Source organism: Leuresthes tenuis, unplaced genomic scaffold (genome assembly GCF_036924035.1).
Source record: "Leuresthes tenuis unplaced genomic scaffold, fLeuTen1.0.hap1 SCAF_3, whole genome shotgun sequence".
Lineage (NCBI taxonomy): Eukaryota > Metazoa > Chordata > Actinopteri > Atheriniformes > Atherinopsidae > Leuresthes > Leuresthes tenuis.
In genome coordinates this window covers 10872509-10890834 of record NW_027325357.1, presented here as the reverse complement: position 1 = coordinate 10890834, position 18326 = coordinate 10872509, and the positions used below count along the sequence as shown (strand labels likewise).

At 37.3% G+C, this 18326-nt stretch overlaps 1 protein-coding gene across 1 annotated transcript in view; it reads left to right on the top strand.

The window, feature by feature from the left end:
- LOC140303139 (cadherin-22) overlaps positions 1-18326 on the top strand; it is a 148303-nt gene that overhangs the window by 88787 nt on the left and 41190 nt on the right. The window contains exons 4-5 of the mRNA XM_072381771.1: positions 1862-2156; positions 15991-16110. Coding sequence (XP_072237872.1) covers positions 1862-2156; positions 15991-16110 — 415 coding nt within the window. The remainder of the gene's footprint in view (positions 1-1861; positions 2157-15990; positions 16111-18326) is intronic.

Genomic DNA, 18326 nt, shown 5'->3' with positions numbered 1-18326 from the left:
GCGTGTATTTGTCTTCAGGATGATTCACAGTGGCAAGAAAAGGCAAAAACAGGGTGACAAAGAATGGAGAAGAAAATGGATGAGGGAGGCAATATCAGGGAGCAGACTTGCATTATTCTGCGGTTTTACGACAAATACTTAATGAAAATCCCTGCAAGGGTGATAGAAGCCTGTATTTAATTAAGCCTTTATAAAATATTAACCAGGGAGTCCAGGCGATTTCCCCTCACCCCTGGTCTGTTCAGTGGATTGAACTATGGTTACATTGCATAGACAGCCCTGAATAATAATTTCAGGTGAATATGAGAGAGGAGAAGAGCATGTCTGTAGTGCTCAGTAAAGAGCCAAAGGGGAAGTTGGAATGGGGAACCAATGCTGCTCCTATCGTTAACTTTGGAATGTCTTCTAATCACATTAGGGTGAAGTATACCTCTGATTTATAAGGGCTATTTTAAGTTCACTTTACACCCCTAGCACCTCTCTGTCTCTTCCTTTTACTATCTTTGAAATGACTTTGATCCCCCAATTTTGGCATCACATCCTGTGAAGGGCACATTGTGCAGAAAAAGGTGTAAATCATCACTAGAAAGAAGATGTCTTCTTACAGCATAACGGCAATGACTAGTGTGTAGGGAGCTTAGAGAAGACCTTAAATTTTATTTGCATTTAGAGAGTTAGATAAGGGGACAGATGGAAGACAGACAGTATTCCAATTTATTCTGGTAATTGTCTCATTGACAAAAGAATGTTTTTTTTTTCAAAGTGATCATTTACTCAAACTAGCTATATTTGCAGTTAGTTATAATTAGAAATAACTAGATAAATACCTGCAAAATGTGAGACTCAATAATCTTCCTACAGCTTCTCAAAGTCTTAGGTGTCATCACATGACCAAGAAGTGTGGAATGTCAGCCGTATGATAAGAAGTAGCCAAACAGGACTTTAATCCCTGTCTTGGTTCAAGGACATTTATTGCAGTTAATTAAATTGCCCTCCGTCTTTCTCTGTCCACTGACGTTGATGGCGTTGACTCCGACCCAGCTGACACTGTGGGAAGTTGTCATTAAGTACTCACAACAGCTCATACATCGATTAGCCATAACATTATGATCACTCGCCTAATATTGAGTGGGACCTCCCAAAGCTGCCAAAACAACTCTGACCAGTCAGGGCTGGGCAAAGAACAGCTGGAGGTGTTTTGGAGTGCCTGGTACAAGGACATTAACAATAGTTTCTATGGCCCCTAGGGGTTGGGATTGCTTCCCACAGATCACATTAGATCTCATCATATTGAGTGCTGGGGACCCTCAGACTCAGTGGCTTACAGATTTGCATCACGTTACCTGAAGGCTTTGTTATACAACAAGCAATTAAAAACTGCTCCATGTCAAAATTCCCTCTGTTGGGTTTTGGACTTGTGGACAAGCAGACATATGCATTTTCTTTTGAGGATGGGATTGAACTACAAAGGGTGCAACCTTTTGTGGGCATGTTTATGCAATACAAACAATATTATACATGAGCAATCTTGCTTTAGTTTGCATTTAAAAAAATATATCTACTAATAACTTGCTGAGGATTTATCCCTCTTTTTTCATAACAAGAGCAATGAGAACAAACACAAAAAACATTTTTTTTTGGAAAAAAGACAATTATCAGTTGCAACATTCTAGAACTTGACCACCCCTCCAGTATTACAGTTTAAAATATCCCTTTAAGAGCATTACTCAGGAATCTAAATATGATTTCATGGGAGACTGGTTTGTCTTGTCCTTACAATAAAATTGAATAAATAAATACAGAGGATATGTCATACTATAAATTCACTCTTTTGATGCTTTGACTCTGCATTCATTTACAGATCCATACAGACTCTGATGAAGGAGAAGGCAACATCAAGTACACCATCTCTGGAGAAGGGGCGGGCTCCATCTTCATCATCGATGAGCTTACGGGAGACATACATGCCACAGAGAGACTAGACAGAGAAGAGAAGGCCTTTTACACTCTTCGGGCTCAGGCCCGAGACCGGCTATCCAACGACCCACTCGAGCCAGAGTCAGAGTTTGTCATCAAAGTCCAGGACATCAATGACAACGAGCCACAGTTCTTAGAGGGCCCTTATATCGGCAGTGTGGCTGAGCTGTCACTCATTGGTAAGCTTAGAAACAGGTGCTGCAGTCAAACAGGGAACATATTTGAGACTTTGAACTTAGGATGGCTTATGCTTCATGAACTCATCATTTATATAGCGGATGTCATCACCATTCATAACAAGGATCTATAACAAAATCATAGTTCCTGTGATCAAAGGAAGCTCGAAAGGTTAAGAAGAGCAAATGGCTAAAAGTTCTACTCACACCACTGATAGAACATAAAAAAGTAGACCTGTTAGAATAAAGTTGATTGGCAGTCAAGTGAATTAAGTGTGGGCAGTGCGAATTATGGCTGTGACTTGGAGCTGCATCCTACTGGTTATAATTAAGTATAAAACAAAGGAAATGGTGCAGGCATATAAATAAAGTAGAGGCAAACAAATAGCATTACTCCCTGATGAGCTTTGTGGTTATGTTCTGACACATTTTTTTGAGGCAAATGCTACAGGGAAGGAAAAAAGGGGAAAAGAACCACAGGAGAGGTGCTTCAGAGGAGCAGGTGATAGCAAGGGTACATCATGTTTCCAGCAAGGCTTTTGTCAGTGACACTACAATGCTTTTAATCTTGACAAACACGTTTTTATTATGAGCAACTGTATTAGAGGCACCCCCACAGCTGCTTAAAAAATTCTCCAGAATGGAAAAGACAGGTGAAAGAGGGTGTCAGGGGCTTCATTAGCATGGTATTAATGTCAAAGACGGCTGATGTTTAATAAACAAAATTCTGTTTGGCTGCCAAGCGATTTCACAATGCCATGTGTGCCCCGAGTGTTGCGTGTGATAGTGGTTCGTCTGTGGGTTCATACATATGCAGCAGAGGTGTGTGGGGTGCTTCTTATTTGAGTGACTACAGGAGTGGTGCAAAATGGAATGACTCTTCCCCCATTCAAGCCTGATTGGAATTAATTCCTGCCTCCTCAGCATGATTCAAACCATGGGCATTTTCTGCCTACAGTGCTCTCTAAAACTGAATGGGGTGTGAGTGTGCATGTGTGTGTGAGTGACTGAAAATGGCAGAGAAAATGAGGGGAAGGGGGGGAGTGAAAGGTAGAAAAAAACAGAAAAAGATTAAGAGAGTAAAAATAATGTTTTAGAAAACTATACAAAACCTTTGAAAGCAGGATAAGTGTTATCTACTCAAGAGAAAAACAAAGAGATGAAGTCATATAGACCATACTTAGTTAATACCGGCAAATGCAGTCTTAATGATCATGACCCTTCCACCTCGGCTGCTAACCTTTGTTCGACCTGTCGCACTTCAGTCAAATTGCACACTAAATTGGTGTGCAGTTCATGTTTTAAACAGTGTTGTGTCGTACTATTGCTAATGAGGCAACTTGCCCTGTCCCTGTGTTTTTCATGTTACTGTTCTCCTATTGTACATCAGCTAATGCCAGCAGTACATTTTTTGCATGACAGTGATGAGTTCTCTAGGTCAAGAGCAATGACAATAACAGTAATATAAAAGTGAGTATCAAGAGAAAAAAAAAAGGTGACAAACCAACTTTCCTACCACACATCACTCCCAATCTCAGGACATTCCACTGCACATTTACCCCATTTGAAAATGTGCACAAACAGGAGGAAAAATCATTCATTTATTTTAAATTTAATACATTTTCCATATAAAATCATATTGGATGATGTTCTTGACGAATTGGCATAACCAGTACTTACTATGCAAAGAACGTCATTTTCTCTGCATTGCTGTAGCTGGCCAACAAACAATTACAAACATATCAGTGAGCCACTTTGCTACATTAGAGGAAATGTTCTCCAACTACACTGAACATGGACAATGTTGATTAACTTTTGTCAACTCCTCTTATGCCACCCTACACCTATAAATACCAACTGACACCAAATGTTTAATCATCCACAACAATAAGTATTCCCCCAGCAACGGTTCATTACCTCTGTTTGAAAAATATTAAGATCTACTGTGTCTACTTATTTTAAAAAGTATCTATTTAAAGATCATTTCCTGATTTTATTTTAATTTTTAAACACATTTAGACAGATCAACACAAAACTAAGTACTATAGAAAGCTTAAGTAAGAAAGTATTGAGATATGGTGTTGGGGGATTTGTGTGGTTTTAGTAATTTCAGTGCATTTGTGAAGAAATTGTATACAGAGCAGCTTCATCCTGAAGGAATATTTGTTTTTCCATGAATTTAGTAATTACTTTGTTTCTTTAATTGTCCCTTGAGCAGTCACAACACCAGTGAACATTTCTCAGAATTTATGCCAGCTTTGAGTATTTCTTCCGTAGCTCATCTGTTTCATTTTGTGCATTGGCAGATGCCTTTTTTACTAAATGACTAAGTAACTTAAGGCACATTTAAAGCCTTGCTGACATCTGCTGTATATTTTGGCTTCGACTTCTTGTGTGAACTCAGTGTATACTCAAAACCTAGTGAGAATCAGCATTTTTTTCTGTTTTTTGAACGCAACTTCTGTGATGTGAAGTAGGGTTGCATTTTATGCTGTTTCAAAGCAGGTTGCAAGCATTAGCCACACCGATGATTTGCTCACTGTGCTGTTTTACGGCCAGACGTACAGGCAAATCGCCTTGGAACACATGAGGCTATAATAGTAAGAAAGTAATCAGCAGTCAGCTGCCTGAGGCATATTCATCTTTACTTATCACTCCTGTCATGTCTTCCAGTGCACATCTTTGTCATAGCCCCACATCCTCCATCCTTGTCTCTTTCTTTCTGCATAGGGTTTCTGTCTGTCTCGCTGTCTACCAACTCAGCATTTTTCTCCAAAAATAACCCTTTTGTGCATTTTCTTGTTGTTTTCAGGGTTGAATAGATAGGGAAAATAATAGGAGTGGCAAATTGATGACGAAGTATTAGGGCATGAGCTGTAAGCTGTGTTATCCAGTGGGGAAAAAAAAAGTCTAACAAATTAAATGGCTGTCTTAAATTAGATTTATAATGTATGGATGGTTGGATGTTGCTTTTAGATCCTTGCATGCTTTAATGTGGGACAGAAAAGGGAGCATGTTGTCGCACTGAAACAAGCTAGCCGGGTATTCTGACTCATAATGCTGATGAAGATGAACTTAATACAATGTAGTCCGGGCACATCCTGGACTGAACACATGCACACACACAAAGTAAATACATTTTGATAAAGTGCCCTTTATACTGTTATGAGTATTTTTGTTGTTGTGATTATTATTGGTAGTAGTACTAGTACTATTCAAATTCAATTCAGTTTTATTTATATAGTGCCAAAGTCATATCAAGGCACTTCAAAGATACAATCCAATTCAAGCCAATTAGAATTCAATTCATTGTAATGCAATTTCAATCCAATCAAATGCAATTCATTAAATTCCAAATTAGTATAACATGTATAAGAGCCTTTTTTCTAGTTTTTGAAAAGCTTTCACCAAATTATATGAGAATAGTTTTCTATTTCTAAATATTTAATATATGGAAATTTATGGTAGTAGTAGTAGTAGTTATGAATTGTTAATCAATCTATTTGATTAAACTCAACAGTTTTGAGCTTATTATATACATGTATGTTATGTTGTGTTTGTTATTTTCTGCAAATACTTACTAGTCTTGCACTATGTTGTTTCAGAGTTTAAAAACTAAATAGCAGTACAGCAGGTCAGTGTCTTAACTATGTGTCCCTCAAAACAATAGAGTCCTTGGTTCTGAGGCCAAATGGGAACTTAGTTCACATGTTCTTCAAGTGACTGTTGTGTGTTTGACCGGCCACCTGTCTTGTTGTTTCCGTACAGAACTCCCAGTGTATGCATAATCAGCAGGTTGAAAAATGGGTGGGTAGGGCTTTGTTTCACATATTTGTCTGTGTAAAAAAAAGCATGCATGTTACTGACCTGGAGCTACTCTAGTGTTCTAAATCCTCCATTTCCCTTTTGTTATTATGCTCCTTTTGGTGGTGCCAAAGACCAAAAACAATTAATTAATTTACTTTTCTCCTACATTTCCGCAGGACAGACACAGGATTAGTAGAAATGAACAGTTATATTTCAAAACTGAGCTCAAATAACTGCTCACCACTATTATTCAGTGGCTGCAATCAGGATTCCATAATGCTCAGCACTGTAAAGGAGCAAATCTATTTTTTTCCAAGATTTTTGATTTTATGCAGTATTAAATATCTCAACTGGTTACGTTTTGGTGCAGCTGCACTTCTCTCATTTGTGTTTCAACGGTTACTTGTACTCTAAATGTTGTGTATAAATACACATCTATATATGTGTGTAGAAATACACACACATATATATATATATATTTAAACTACCATTCAAACGTTTGAACAAATCAACTCATTCATGGAAAAGTGTGTCCAAACTTTAGACTGGAATTGTATGTTTAAGTATGAAAAAGTATTAAAAAAAAAAAGTTTATCATCACCACAATGTAGTTTGAGTTGTATGGTTTTATTTATTTCACATTCATTTTATAACATTAATACTTAAGTAGACAAGAATATATCATATTCTGAGATCAAACACTGCCCATTACAGGTCTATTTGATTAATGAATACTCACTTAGAAACCCAACTAGGGATCGTTCTCTTTGTGGCTCATCCTCCTCTGTACTTTCTAAATACAAAATGGATCCATCATTAATGCAAATCACCAGTGATGTTAAAAGCTAATGTTGCCTCATGTCCATTTGTGCAGCAGTGTCAGGGGTACTGGTCTGTCCATTTAAAACACTCATACCTCCATTATGAAGAACATCTCATTTATCTCTGGCAAAAAGCCTGTGTCATGCTGAAAGTTTCAACATCTACTAATATTAATTATTGCATAATGGGTTAAGATAATTGTTTTTTTTAAAAGTCTTGAATGTAAGGTTTTGTGTTTACTGCATGCAATAACCAATGGATACCGAATACCTAAATCCCTGCTGGTAATTTATTTATAAACAATCAATAACAAATACTTACTTGAGAGTATATTGAAAAGACAGGTCCACAAAATAATCCACTGAAATTTGATATGCCTCTGATGACAGACATGAAAGTTATAAAACATGCGATTACTGAAAGAAATCCTCTTCCCTCATATTCACTCATTAATTTCTCCTTAAGTGGTAGTCAAACAACCGCAGTAGGTAAATAGACTTTGGACACTAAAAAGTCATCTTGAATAATAATCCCCAAATTTATTAAACTTTATTATTATTGGGTTTATTGATTACATTCATTTATTTTACTGAGTGACTTTCCTGTTTGAGGTCATGTGCTAACCACATCACCATGTTAATGTATGTTTTACCTTTATGAAGAGCCACCTTGTAATAACTGGTTTTGCTGAATGCATGTAGGCTGATTTTGCTTTCAGTTTTAGGTAGTGCAGAGAAGTGCTTCAATTGGATGAAGGGCAGGGTTTTTGGATTCTCCATGATAATCATGATAAGCTCCATTTACATGGTCATTGAGCTTATGCACCATGGAAGTACTCATTCAATTATTTTGGGTGCCATCACGTCCTGGTTTTTGTTGTGCACTTAAGAAAACTTTTACATACTAAATTCATGAAATTTTTCTTAAGTTTTGTCTTCACAGGATAACTATAAATAGCTGATGTCTTCTTAATTTGGTTTCTGTTGCCAACATAAGTTTGTGTCACACCTTATATAATGTGTATATATTAGATGTGTTCTATCTAATGTAACTATCAGCTCTCAAAATTATTACTGTTTCTAAAGTGTGGATTGGTTCTGTTTATCTTTTAAAAATTACATTTTTCATTATCACCAAATCCAATCTTATTTCTGTTTTTTAAATTTGTTACTGCATAGTCTGGAAGGTATGCTGTTGAAGATAAAATTTTCTGTCTTCTAATATTTAGTTTCGGTTGGTATGACTCACAGATCCTTATGAAATGTCTGAAATAGTTTGTATAATGGACATTATATATTAGCATCTTGTTACCTCAGAGACACATGCATAGACACATTTACCTTGATGTTCAGTGTGTAAATATTTTTATGCATAGGTGGAAATGTTGGGGGTCCCTTGTGAAGCACTTTTAAGTAAACATGACTGTAGAATTAAACAGATAGGAATTTATTTGCCTCAGGCAGTGTGTGTCCTATAGTTCTAACAAATGAGCATAGTTTGGATTGAAATTTGCATTTCTATATTAGTTTTTAAATGGTGCTCCTATGTTTCAACGAGATGGTTCACATTCAATGACATGTTTGACCAATATTTGTTTTTGCAAAGCTCCATCATGAATATTACATTAGATCCATCCCTTTCCCCTTTAGATCCCTCATCTATAGAAATTCTTTAAATATTTATGTAGCTTTGTGCAAAGTCTCAAAAGTTTAAAAAACCCAGAGGCTAAAGTAAACTGATATGCTGTCAGTTTTTGATATTACTACAGTCATATTATGCAATGGATAGATTGAGCTTTTCGATCAAGCACAAATACTACAGAGAGATTATTGGCAGCGGCACCCCATTAAAGTCTAGATGCTCCTCACAGCCAGCTGATATTGAAGTTACAAAGACTATTACAGCAAAAAAAGAAATTACTACAGTTTGCTGTATTGCAACACGCATACTAAGACATCTTTCAATCTGTTTTTTTTTTCTTTCCTTTACATGGGCTGACTGACAAATTACTGTAACACAGCTAGTTGCGTATGAAATTCAGTCACTGATACAGACTTTTTTCCTTTTCACTAAACGGTTGGATAAAAATGTGTCTAGGAGGGGCAGCTTTTGGTGGTCAAATCACAACAGGGTGAAAAGTTTCCACGGAGCTAATCCTGTGATTGATGTGGTTCAGTTAGGGAGGACCTGAGGACCTGTGAGTGGCAGGGATGTGGCACAGTATGACGTCTGTGTCACAGCCATACCTCAGGTAACAGTAACTGACAAGTCACAGGTCCAAAAAAACAACAGCAGGCAAGCAAGAAGGAGTCTGATAACAAACACTAAGCTGACTTCCATGTTCTAATAATGCAAACTGATATAGTTTACAAATACCAAAGGTTAAAGTGGTGTAAATCCTGCTGTAAACTGACATTGATCCTATTTTCTATCAGAGACTAAATCTTAGATATAGTCAGGTTAGAGAATTTGATAAACGACACATCCCATGGAACAGAAGACATTTTCTTTCAAGACATTGCCCTGGATTTTCACTGGTCATTTCATAAGAGGCTTCTTTTCATCTAGTCCTTACATTGAAGTATGGCACCTTTGTAAATGCTGTAACTCTGTGCATTTTCATGATGATTTTTAGTGCAGTTGAAGCTCTTATTGATTTTCTGTAGATTTGGAAGGTATTACAACTAGTGTAAAGGTACTAACAAACAACATTCTGGTGTTTATGCAGGCCCCTAAATGCTGTGTTGCTATGAAACACATCCAGTGGGCAGATGCCTTATAAATATCCTATAGTAAAGTTAACTGAGAGTGAAAGAATAGTGATGAACAAAGGAGACTTATCTTAGGATGTAGGATTTAAACGTCCTACTGAAGGTTAATGGACAAGCTGTCAATGACTATGAATATGGTACTTAAACAGCCTTGCTGAGGCTGTTGACAGCAAGGGATGGAGCAGAATCTTCTTGAGGAAGCTTAGGTCCTTCAGCATTTGCCAGAAGAGGTTGCATATCTTCTAGTCCGTTATTGGAAAGTACATTTTTAATCTTTTTTTTGCACTCCGTGTAGGGGCAGCAGCAGCATCAGAGCCAGTGACTCAATATAACTGAAAAAACTGATAAAGAGGGCTAGCTGAGCTGGGTACTGGCCTGATGTACTTACAGCTGACTGTAGAAAGAAAAATGTTGCAGAAACTGCTTAATATAATGGACAACAGAGCACACCCTCTATACTACGCACTGATTAAACAATGAAGTATCTTCTGTCAAAGGTTTCTACTGTTCTGTTGCAATAGGGGCCTGTCCAGATCATCCCCTCTCTCACAGCAACCTTGACCAACTTTGTTGGTGTGACAATCAGTTATGTTTTCATTGGTCAGTTATGATGAATTCCATTTGAACTTGTTCCCTATTAAAAAATTAAAATAATAATAATAAAAATGAAAAAAATGTATTCTACTGGAATGACCCCAAAAGCGGACTTTCAAATCAAAAAGTCTCACCAACTTCAAAATCCAGCATAGCTGCCCTGTGTACAATAAGTAGTATGAGGTAGGTAGTCAGTTTCGTGAGTTTGGTTCCCATTAAATCAGTTGCATAGTACTGTCCAGCCTCTGTCAGTGAATATGTTGATTTAGTGTTTGTGTTTGGGAAATATAGGGTAATGTGTTTTTAAATCATTTTGATTAAAGCTTGTATTGCAGGTAACATGCAGCCTGCATACTTTCAGTTGGAACATGGCCAACTTCTGTGTGATGTCATTCCCAGCTAATAGTCTGATTTCTGAAGTAAAAGAAATGCAACATTACTTTTGTTTTGTTGCTAATTGTTATTACATTAGAAGTGACAGAATTGTTTAAGAAAACAGACTGCATTTGAGTAGTCAGCCGCTGTGTCTTTTTGATCAAGTCAGGTGCTATTGATTTGGGAGTGCTCTTTTATTATGATAATTATGGCTATGCACTAATACATCATTTTAGAGTTTGAAGCAGAAAGGTGCCGAACAGGGACTCCCTTACACAAATAGTAATTAAGGTTTGCTCAGAATGTTGGAACACTTCCAGGAGATGCTTTTCTTTGAGGAAAAAAGGTTCTAAATGGGTCTAAAAAAAAACATAACCCTGATACAGAGAATGGCATCGGGTGGAATAAAACAGTGGATATTAGATGCTGTTGATGATGAAAAAGTGTTTCCTTTGAAATTAAGAAATCACAACTTAAAACAGAAGGAATAGCCTTTGTAATAATAAAGTTATGATGAAACAAAATTACAAAGTATGACAAAATATGATTTTTTTTCCTTTCTTTTATTTTTTTTCATCTTCATCTCTTGACCTTTATTTCTTTCTCACACTCGCGTAGTCAGCATGAAAGATTCCCCACTCATTCTGTATGTAATGCAAGAACTCCACAAGGGGATTAAACTAATAATCATCCTTCCAGTTGCTTTGGCCTAGGGAGGTTGCAAATTACTGCAGTCACCATTTGGGACGTCTGTCATGCTAACAGTAGATGAGACATTTGGGAGAAGCAGGATCACAGGAGAGAGGAATGCGACAAGGCAGGGGCAACTTACAATCAATATTTCCTGCCAGCTACCTTTATGGACATGGCCACTAACACACACCATTATGCCGTCAACCACAGTCCCTGACGTAATTGATTTTGGCTGATCTAAGTGCATGGGATCATGTGTATAAATCTTTGGGGTAAGCGTCAGAAGATGGAGAGAAAGAGTGTGGAAATCAGTATGTGAAGAAGCATTCCAGATATATATGACAACAGCAGCATGACAGATCTAGAGTTGTGATCTTCAAAATGTTTACTTTTTCATTTGAGAAACCGTAAAGCCTAGAAACATGGGATTTTAGTTTTTATTGCAGAGATTTTGCAAGAAATAGACAGTACAGTTAGTTATTTGAATTTAATCAATAAATGATATACTCAAAGTTTTATTTTTTATTCTAATTGATTTACTGTATTTAATTAAAAAGAATGATTTCTGTATCTTAACTTTAGTTTGTTCAGATCAAGATTATCATTCAGTTTTTAATGCCTAAAAGCTTAGAAATAATGAGTTGTTAAGATTTAAAGCTGTCATACCACACTGACTCACCATATTGTCCTACAAAACAAATAACGATCTGATCTATTAAAAGACAGAAGTTCAGAAGCTAACAACGGTTAGATTTATGATCTATTTCGTAAGAGATGAAAAATATTCCTAAACCCCTGTTGAGATCTAGAAGAGGATCAATGTAACCAGGCCATTGGCTTTTATGACATGGCAGGTTTTTTTCTTTTATACTTCATTTGCTCTCACTCATCTTTCCCTGACTCGCTTTCTCCCCACCTCTCTCCTGGGGCATTTATGTGGATGAGAGGGAAATGAATCACATTTGAAGTAGTGAAGAAATAACTTTTCATGTGAAAACACCTCAGCTTTTATGGCTTCACTAAATGATCCATAATGCGGGCAGGGAGCACTCAGTCCTGCAGATTAAGGCGGGTCGAGGCAGGAGAGAGGCTCAGTGTTGCAGCCGTTAGACCCCTCCGCTGAAGCCCGCACCCGTACAGCACCAGCTGAGATAGGCACAAATCTTTTTTACGAGGCTGCCTCTTAAATAGCTGTCAGTCTAGTGTCTCACACGTGGCACACTCCTCCAGCTCCCCTCACAGTAATTGAACCATCTCTCCCAGAGTGCTGAAATAGTGTGGGAAGCCATTCCGACAGCCTGTGTTGATACCATTAAACCAAACTCATGCATAAATCTAACTATATAGCCATTGTCACCAGCCCCAGATTCAACGTCTTTCTCACTCCATCTCACCAGATATGGTTCTAAGGTTAGCTTTCATCTAAATGTTATTTACATTATCCTCCAAGGAATATTGTTTACTTCTTATACATAATTTGAAATACAGGACAAGTTGTGCTTTTTGTTCTTTCTACCAAACGTTGTTAAACCTATGACAGAAGCATGCCATATTCCAGTAACAAAAAACCTGATAAATATAAAGGAAGTTTAAAAAATGCTGTGTACCTGTAGACTTATTTACGTATTTATGGTAATCCCACCTAGCCTGAAGTTTTAATGTACCTAAATGAAAATGATAGAATAGCAGAAATATCAACAAATAAAGATTGAAAATATTGACACATGACTGCCTTGCAACCCCAAGTACTTATCGATTCTGTAAGAAGATTTAATAAATAAGGAAGCTGTACCCTCATGGAGTTGCACGGCAGTGAAACTGAGTGACCCTGCCTAGTCTTCCAAAGAGTACAAGTCACTGTGTGAAACATCGCGACACACTGTTGCTTTTGTGAATGGTAAAAATAAATAAACAAATAAAATGTAATCTTCTGTTGCGCAATTTTATATTTTTATAAAAAAAAACATTTGTTACATGTAAAAAAAAGAAGACAGCAGGTTCTTTTTTTTATAAATAGGGTTTAGAATGAGGATGCCACAGCAGTGGTTAGCATTGCCAACACAAAGCAAGAAGGTTTGTGGCATGAATCTCTACTGAGACCTTTCTCTGCTTTGGTTTCCTTCTTTAGTCCAAAGAAACCTACTAAGATGTATGTGAGACCAACTGGCTTTTCTGATTTTACCGTAAGCGTGAGGGTGCATGATTGTAGGTCTCTGTATTAACTCTGTGAAGGACTGGTGTCCTGCCTGCAAATTATGTAGTTATCTGCAGACTACATTCTTAAGCTTCATGCCACTACAAAATAATTACAACTGACACAAGATGACTCAGAATTTTCGAAAACTAAAGAGATGTAGTGTGCCTTTAAAGAGTATCTGGTTATGTTATTATGGTTTTCATGTGTTCTGTTCATGAAGCCCAGTGTGGTCAGGCATTTAATGACTCTGTTGAATCCATATATACATCCAACACTGATGTCAGGATGTGATACATACTTATTCTTCCAGAAAGTTGATACAATCAAACACTGGGTCTCATCAAAATGATTTATTTAGAAATTTTAAGCTGTGGTTACAAAATAACTGGAGAAATATCACAGCTTAAATTTGATCCCACCAGCCGTGTTGTTGTATGGATATGGGGAGAATATGAAGAAGAAATTGTATTATTTATTGTGATTAGACCAGACTACAGAAACACAACCCAACCAAATGTGCCCACAAGGAGAGAAAAAAAAGTACATTTTGTAATTAAAATCATTGCTTCAGAGCTAGCTGTCTCATCTGAGAGCAATTTGTGATTTCAGTTTTATTGTAGAGAGAAAATAATTTCTTTGGATAATAACTATTCCAACCCTCTGTCTAGTAGACATGCTTTTCTTGTCAGTGCTATATATGCATTAATTATTAAATAATTGAATTCTTAGAACTCCATCAACTCTGAAATCTGCTTAAGTGACACCAACAGATACTGTTAGCAATGACTCGAAGTAATTACTTCTCTCAACTGAAAAACTCTTGAAAGCTAGAACCTAAATAAGGATCCCAGTGCCAAACTCAGTGCCTCATTTTTCTGCTTAATATAAACACAATAAAAAAGCATTTGCATTTATATAGTTATTCAAAAACCAACTGACACTGCTTCCAGCAGTATTCAGAAACAGCTGAGCGTCAAACTGATTGTTACCTGAGGAAAATTAAGATAAGGGAGTAATCCCATGGATGAAAATGGCTTTGTTGGACCTACAGCAGCAGGGCCAGCCGGGTAAGCAGAATTAACAAACCCCCATGTCTGTTGAGTGTAATGAAAATGCCTAGCCTCTTTACATTCTCCTGTTTTCAAAAAGAATGATATCTCACTCATTCCTCAATTGGAATGCAGCATATTTTGATCCTCCATATTTTGATCCTCCACAGATCAATCTGATATTTGAAATGGGCAATGACTGTGTGATACGTTTCAGAATATGAATTACAAAGTCACTCCAATCGAGTTTATGTGCAATATTTTAAATTCACTCTGAGCCACAATGCATGCAAATGCAGATTTAACTGAAACCCTCACAACAATTGTTTGTATGGCATATAGTGCAAAGTGGCTAGCTCCTATACACATACAAAAATAATTTAAAAAATGCTGTAGGTGACAGTGGCAGAGCAATAATCTGAGCCATCTGATGTAATGGCTTTCTAAATTTAATGATAAGCTGCTGGCTTCCCAAACCCCCACCCCCAGGATCACTACTCATTGACAGGAAACAAACAGCACTCTGACACTTACCGCTAGTTAGCCTCATTAGCATACGGTCATTATGTAGCTGGACAGTAGCATGACAGGGCTCTGAGAGGAGCTACACTGGTGACCTTTAGTGGACAGCACCAGCTGTCAGTAATTACCATAGCACTGGCCAGAGCAATAGAGACAAAGACTGACTCTTTGTCCTTGAGGACCTGTGGCACATTGGAACATCCTCCTTTGTATCTTCCTTTTTAAATATGTGAGAGTATTTATAGAGAAAAAAATAAATGCCCCACAATCCAAGGGAAACATGTATTTGTTTCTTTGCTTTATAATTAGGAATCTTAAAAGTTTTACAGGCTCTTGGCTAAGCTTTAACTAAAATGTGTGACTAAATGGGGAGATGTGCACACATATTTGCCAGGGGCTTGTGTATGCATACTGTTGACAAAAATATCCCACCAAGTGGGAAATAATGACTTTGACCCTGTTGCTCTCGATGACAGCCCTCCACCCTTTAAAGATTTCTTGTGAAAATTTCTCTTTTCTCTGTATTCATTGGCTATGTGTCGGTAATTGCATTTAATTGTTTGTTGAGTATTTTGGTAGCTTTTAACAGTCTTTGAGGATGTAATGTTCACTGTACAACTCCTATGTTTCCTTTCATCTTTGAGAACATCTGTGCAAATCACATGCAAAACAACTCTGATCACTGGTGTAGTGAAAAGGTCATTTTTTGTTGGTTCAAAATATTACTTTAGAAAAATTATGGGGTGAAATAGCTTACTGATGCCACAGTTCCCTCTACCAAGTATAATCACGGACAAGGATGCACGAATGCAGACGTAGGTTTGTGCACAAAATGGCACACACATGATTCCTATTATACTTAGTTCATATTTGTCCTCACAAACAGAGACCCAGCACCAGTTTCACACAATCAAAAAATCATATTTTAGGATCTCTTGCCCCCTGTTTCCTCCTTGCTCTGAAGTAATTATTACCTATTGTGACATTATGTTGTGTATTTCCGACAGGAACATCTGTTATGAAGGTAACTGCATCAGATGCTGACGACCCTACGTACGGCAGCAGTGCCAGAGTGGTGTACAGTGTTCTGGATGGAGAAAAGTTTTTCATTGTTGATAAACACACGGGTAAGAAAACACTCTCTCAAACTGCTATTTATTTCCTTTACTCTGAAGATTCATTTGTGTCCTCTGCTCTTTCAGTGTCACCTCAAGTGATCTACAGTTCAGAGAGAACAGCACCCAAGATCAATCAAAATTTGTGGCCAGAAATATAGAATCAATTGGCCAAACACAAGCAATGTTAGACAGTCTTAGCCAGTGACCCCTCACAGCTACTCACTGGACAGTATCTTGTGCCCTTTTTTTTAAGTCAGCAAAGTTACAACAATAGCAGAAATGGTTTACTAAAGTTATTTACATTTTTTCCTAATTACAGTAGGCTAACTCTTACAAACTACCTTGTTTATTCTTTAGACTATGCTTATGATTATCATACCCATCAGTATTAAAGCTAAATATCTAATAACAGAATATGTGTGCAAGTAATCATCTGACATTATATTAAAGTCTGCATTATACTGCAACCATGTTCAGATGTAGCTTGGGAACTATATCCCTTAGCTATACAATGAAAATATTTCCCTACAGGTAAAGAGCTTATTGGAGTAAACCTGAACGTCGTTCAGTAGTAGCTTAGCGTTGCTGTTGCCTTCGAATGACACCCCCAGGGAAAACACTAAAGTTTTAATGATTCCCTTTTTGGTCTCCAGCACTTGATTTGGTCATTCTGGGAGCCTGGATGATAAATGGCTCTGTCTTGGTGGGACAAGCCAGGAGACTGGATGGTTCATTCCAGTTTCTACCCCACAACCCTATTCCACACATCCTCCCCTCTCCATCTTGTAGGCAGGCAGTCCACGGTAATAGGTGTGAGTCAAGAAGGTCAACATAAAGAGGAGACAGAGCAGCTGTGAAATCTGCCTCATTAATATCACTCTCACTCAGAATAGGAACAGAAAGACACAAGAAAACAAACCGTCAAGTTTACAATATCAGTTTTATTTGCTCCTGAAAAAAAATCTTGGACCAACACTTGCTTCACAGGCTGCTGAATGCCTTTCATGCTGACATGTGTTTTCTTTTATATGCCACCTCAAACCTTCACAATTATATCACTGCAGCAAGGGGCTGCTATGTGCTTCTTGAAATGCAAAACTGCACATTGTTCCATGCCTAGGATTTATTTTTTTTTGGTCCGGGTAAACACGGAGCCAGTTACTTCTACTACTTACATCCAAAACACACTCGCAACAAAGGGGCCTTACATATTTTCAAGGCTCAGAAAAACGAGAAAACAAATTTAAAAATAACAAAACAGCTTCTGTGTATGTATGCAGTTTTAAAAGAAGTGATTGCATAATTTCTTTTGGTTTTGTCCACGGGACATTTGTCCACTGCAATGTCAGAGCACAATGGCATCACCTGTGAAAGTTCAGCAATACACAATGTATGGATCACTGGTTTCACACAGTGGCAGAAGAAATGAAACTCTGATTATCAGAGAAAGCAAGCTGATACCTCAGAGTACTCAAACAAATGTTTGAACAAGCCACATATTGCATGAATTTTGTTAGTACACAGTAGAATTAGACATACCTCACCTTTCATTATTGAAACAGAAAGAATATTGATATGGTAAAGATACAAAAATTGAATGATAGGATTAATTATTAATACTACTTACTCTATGTCAGTGTTGATATACATGGTCTTAGTGTAAATGTTGAGCCTATGTTAAAAATGCATTGGGATATAAAACATACAGATTTAACTGACTGATAACTGATAATATAGACTATGAAGAATCATCTAACTGCAAAGGTTAAACCATGATTTTGTAGCAGTATACTTATTGCAGATTAAGGCTTCACTTTGAAGAGCCTTAATTTAGATGCATCCCCTCTGGCCTCTGGTGGATGAAAGAAGAGCATGTCATTTGTCTCCCCACTTAACTGCACAGATACATGCACTTTACTTTGGATATTCGTGGAATATGGCCCAAAGTTAAGTGTGACTGAAATCAGTGAGCTGCATAACCAACACAATGTAAACCTTTGGGAGTGAGAGAGCACACAAAGATTGGAAAATGCATCAAAAGATTCTGATATCAAAAATCCCAAAGGGTAAAGTGGAATTATATCAGCACTGCAGTGTAAAGCAGCCAACCGCTGATACTGCTAAACCAAGAAAGGTTTAGGGTACTAATGTAATCCACCCTATTTTCAAATCCTGAAAAAAAGGGGGGAGAGCATGTTAATTCTTGCTAGTCCATGAAACAGTGA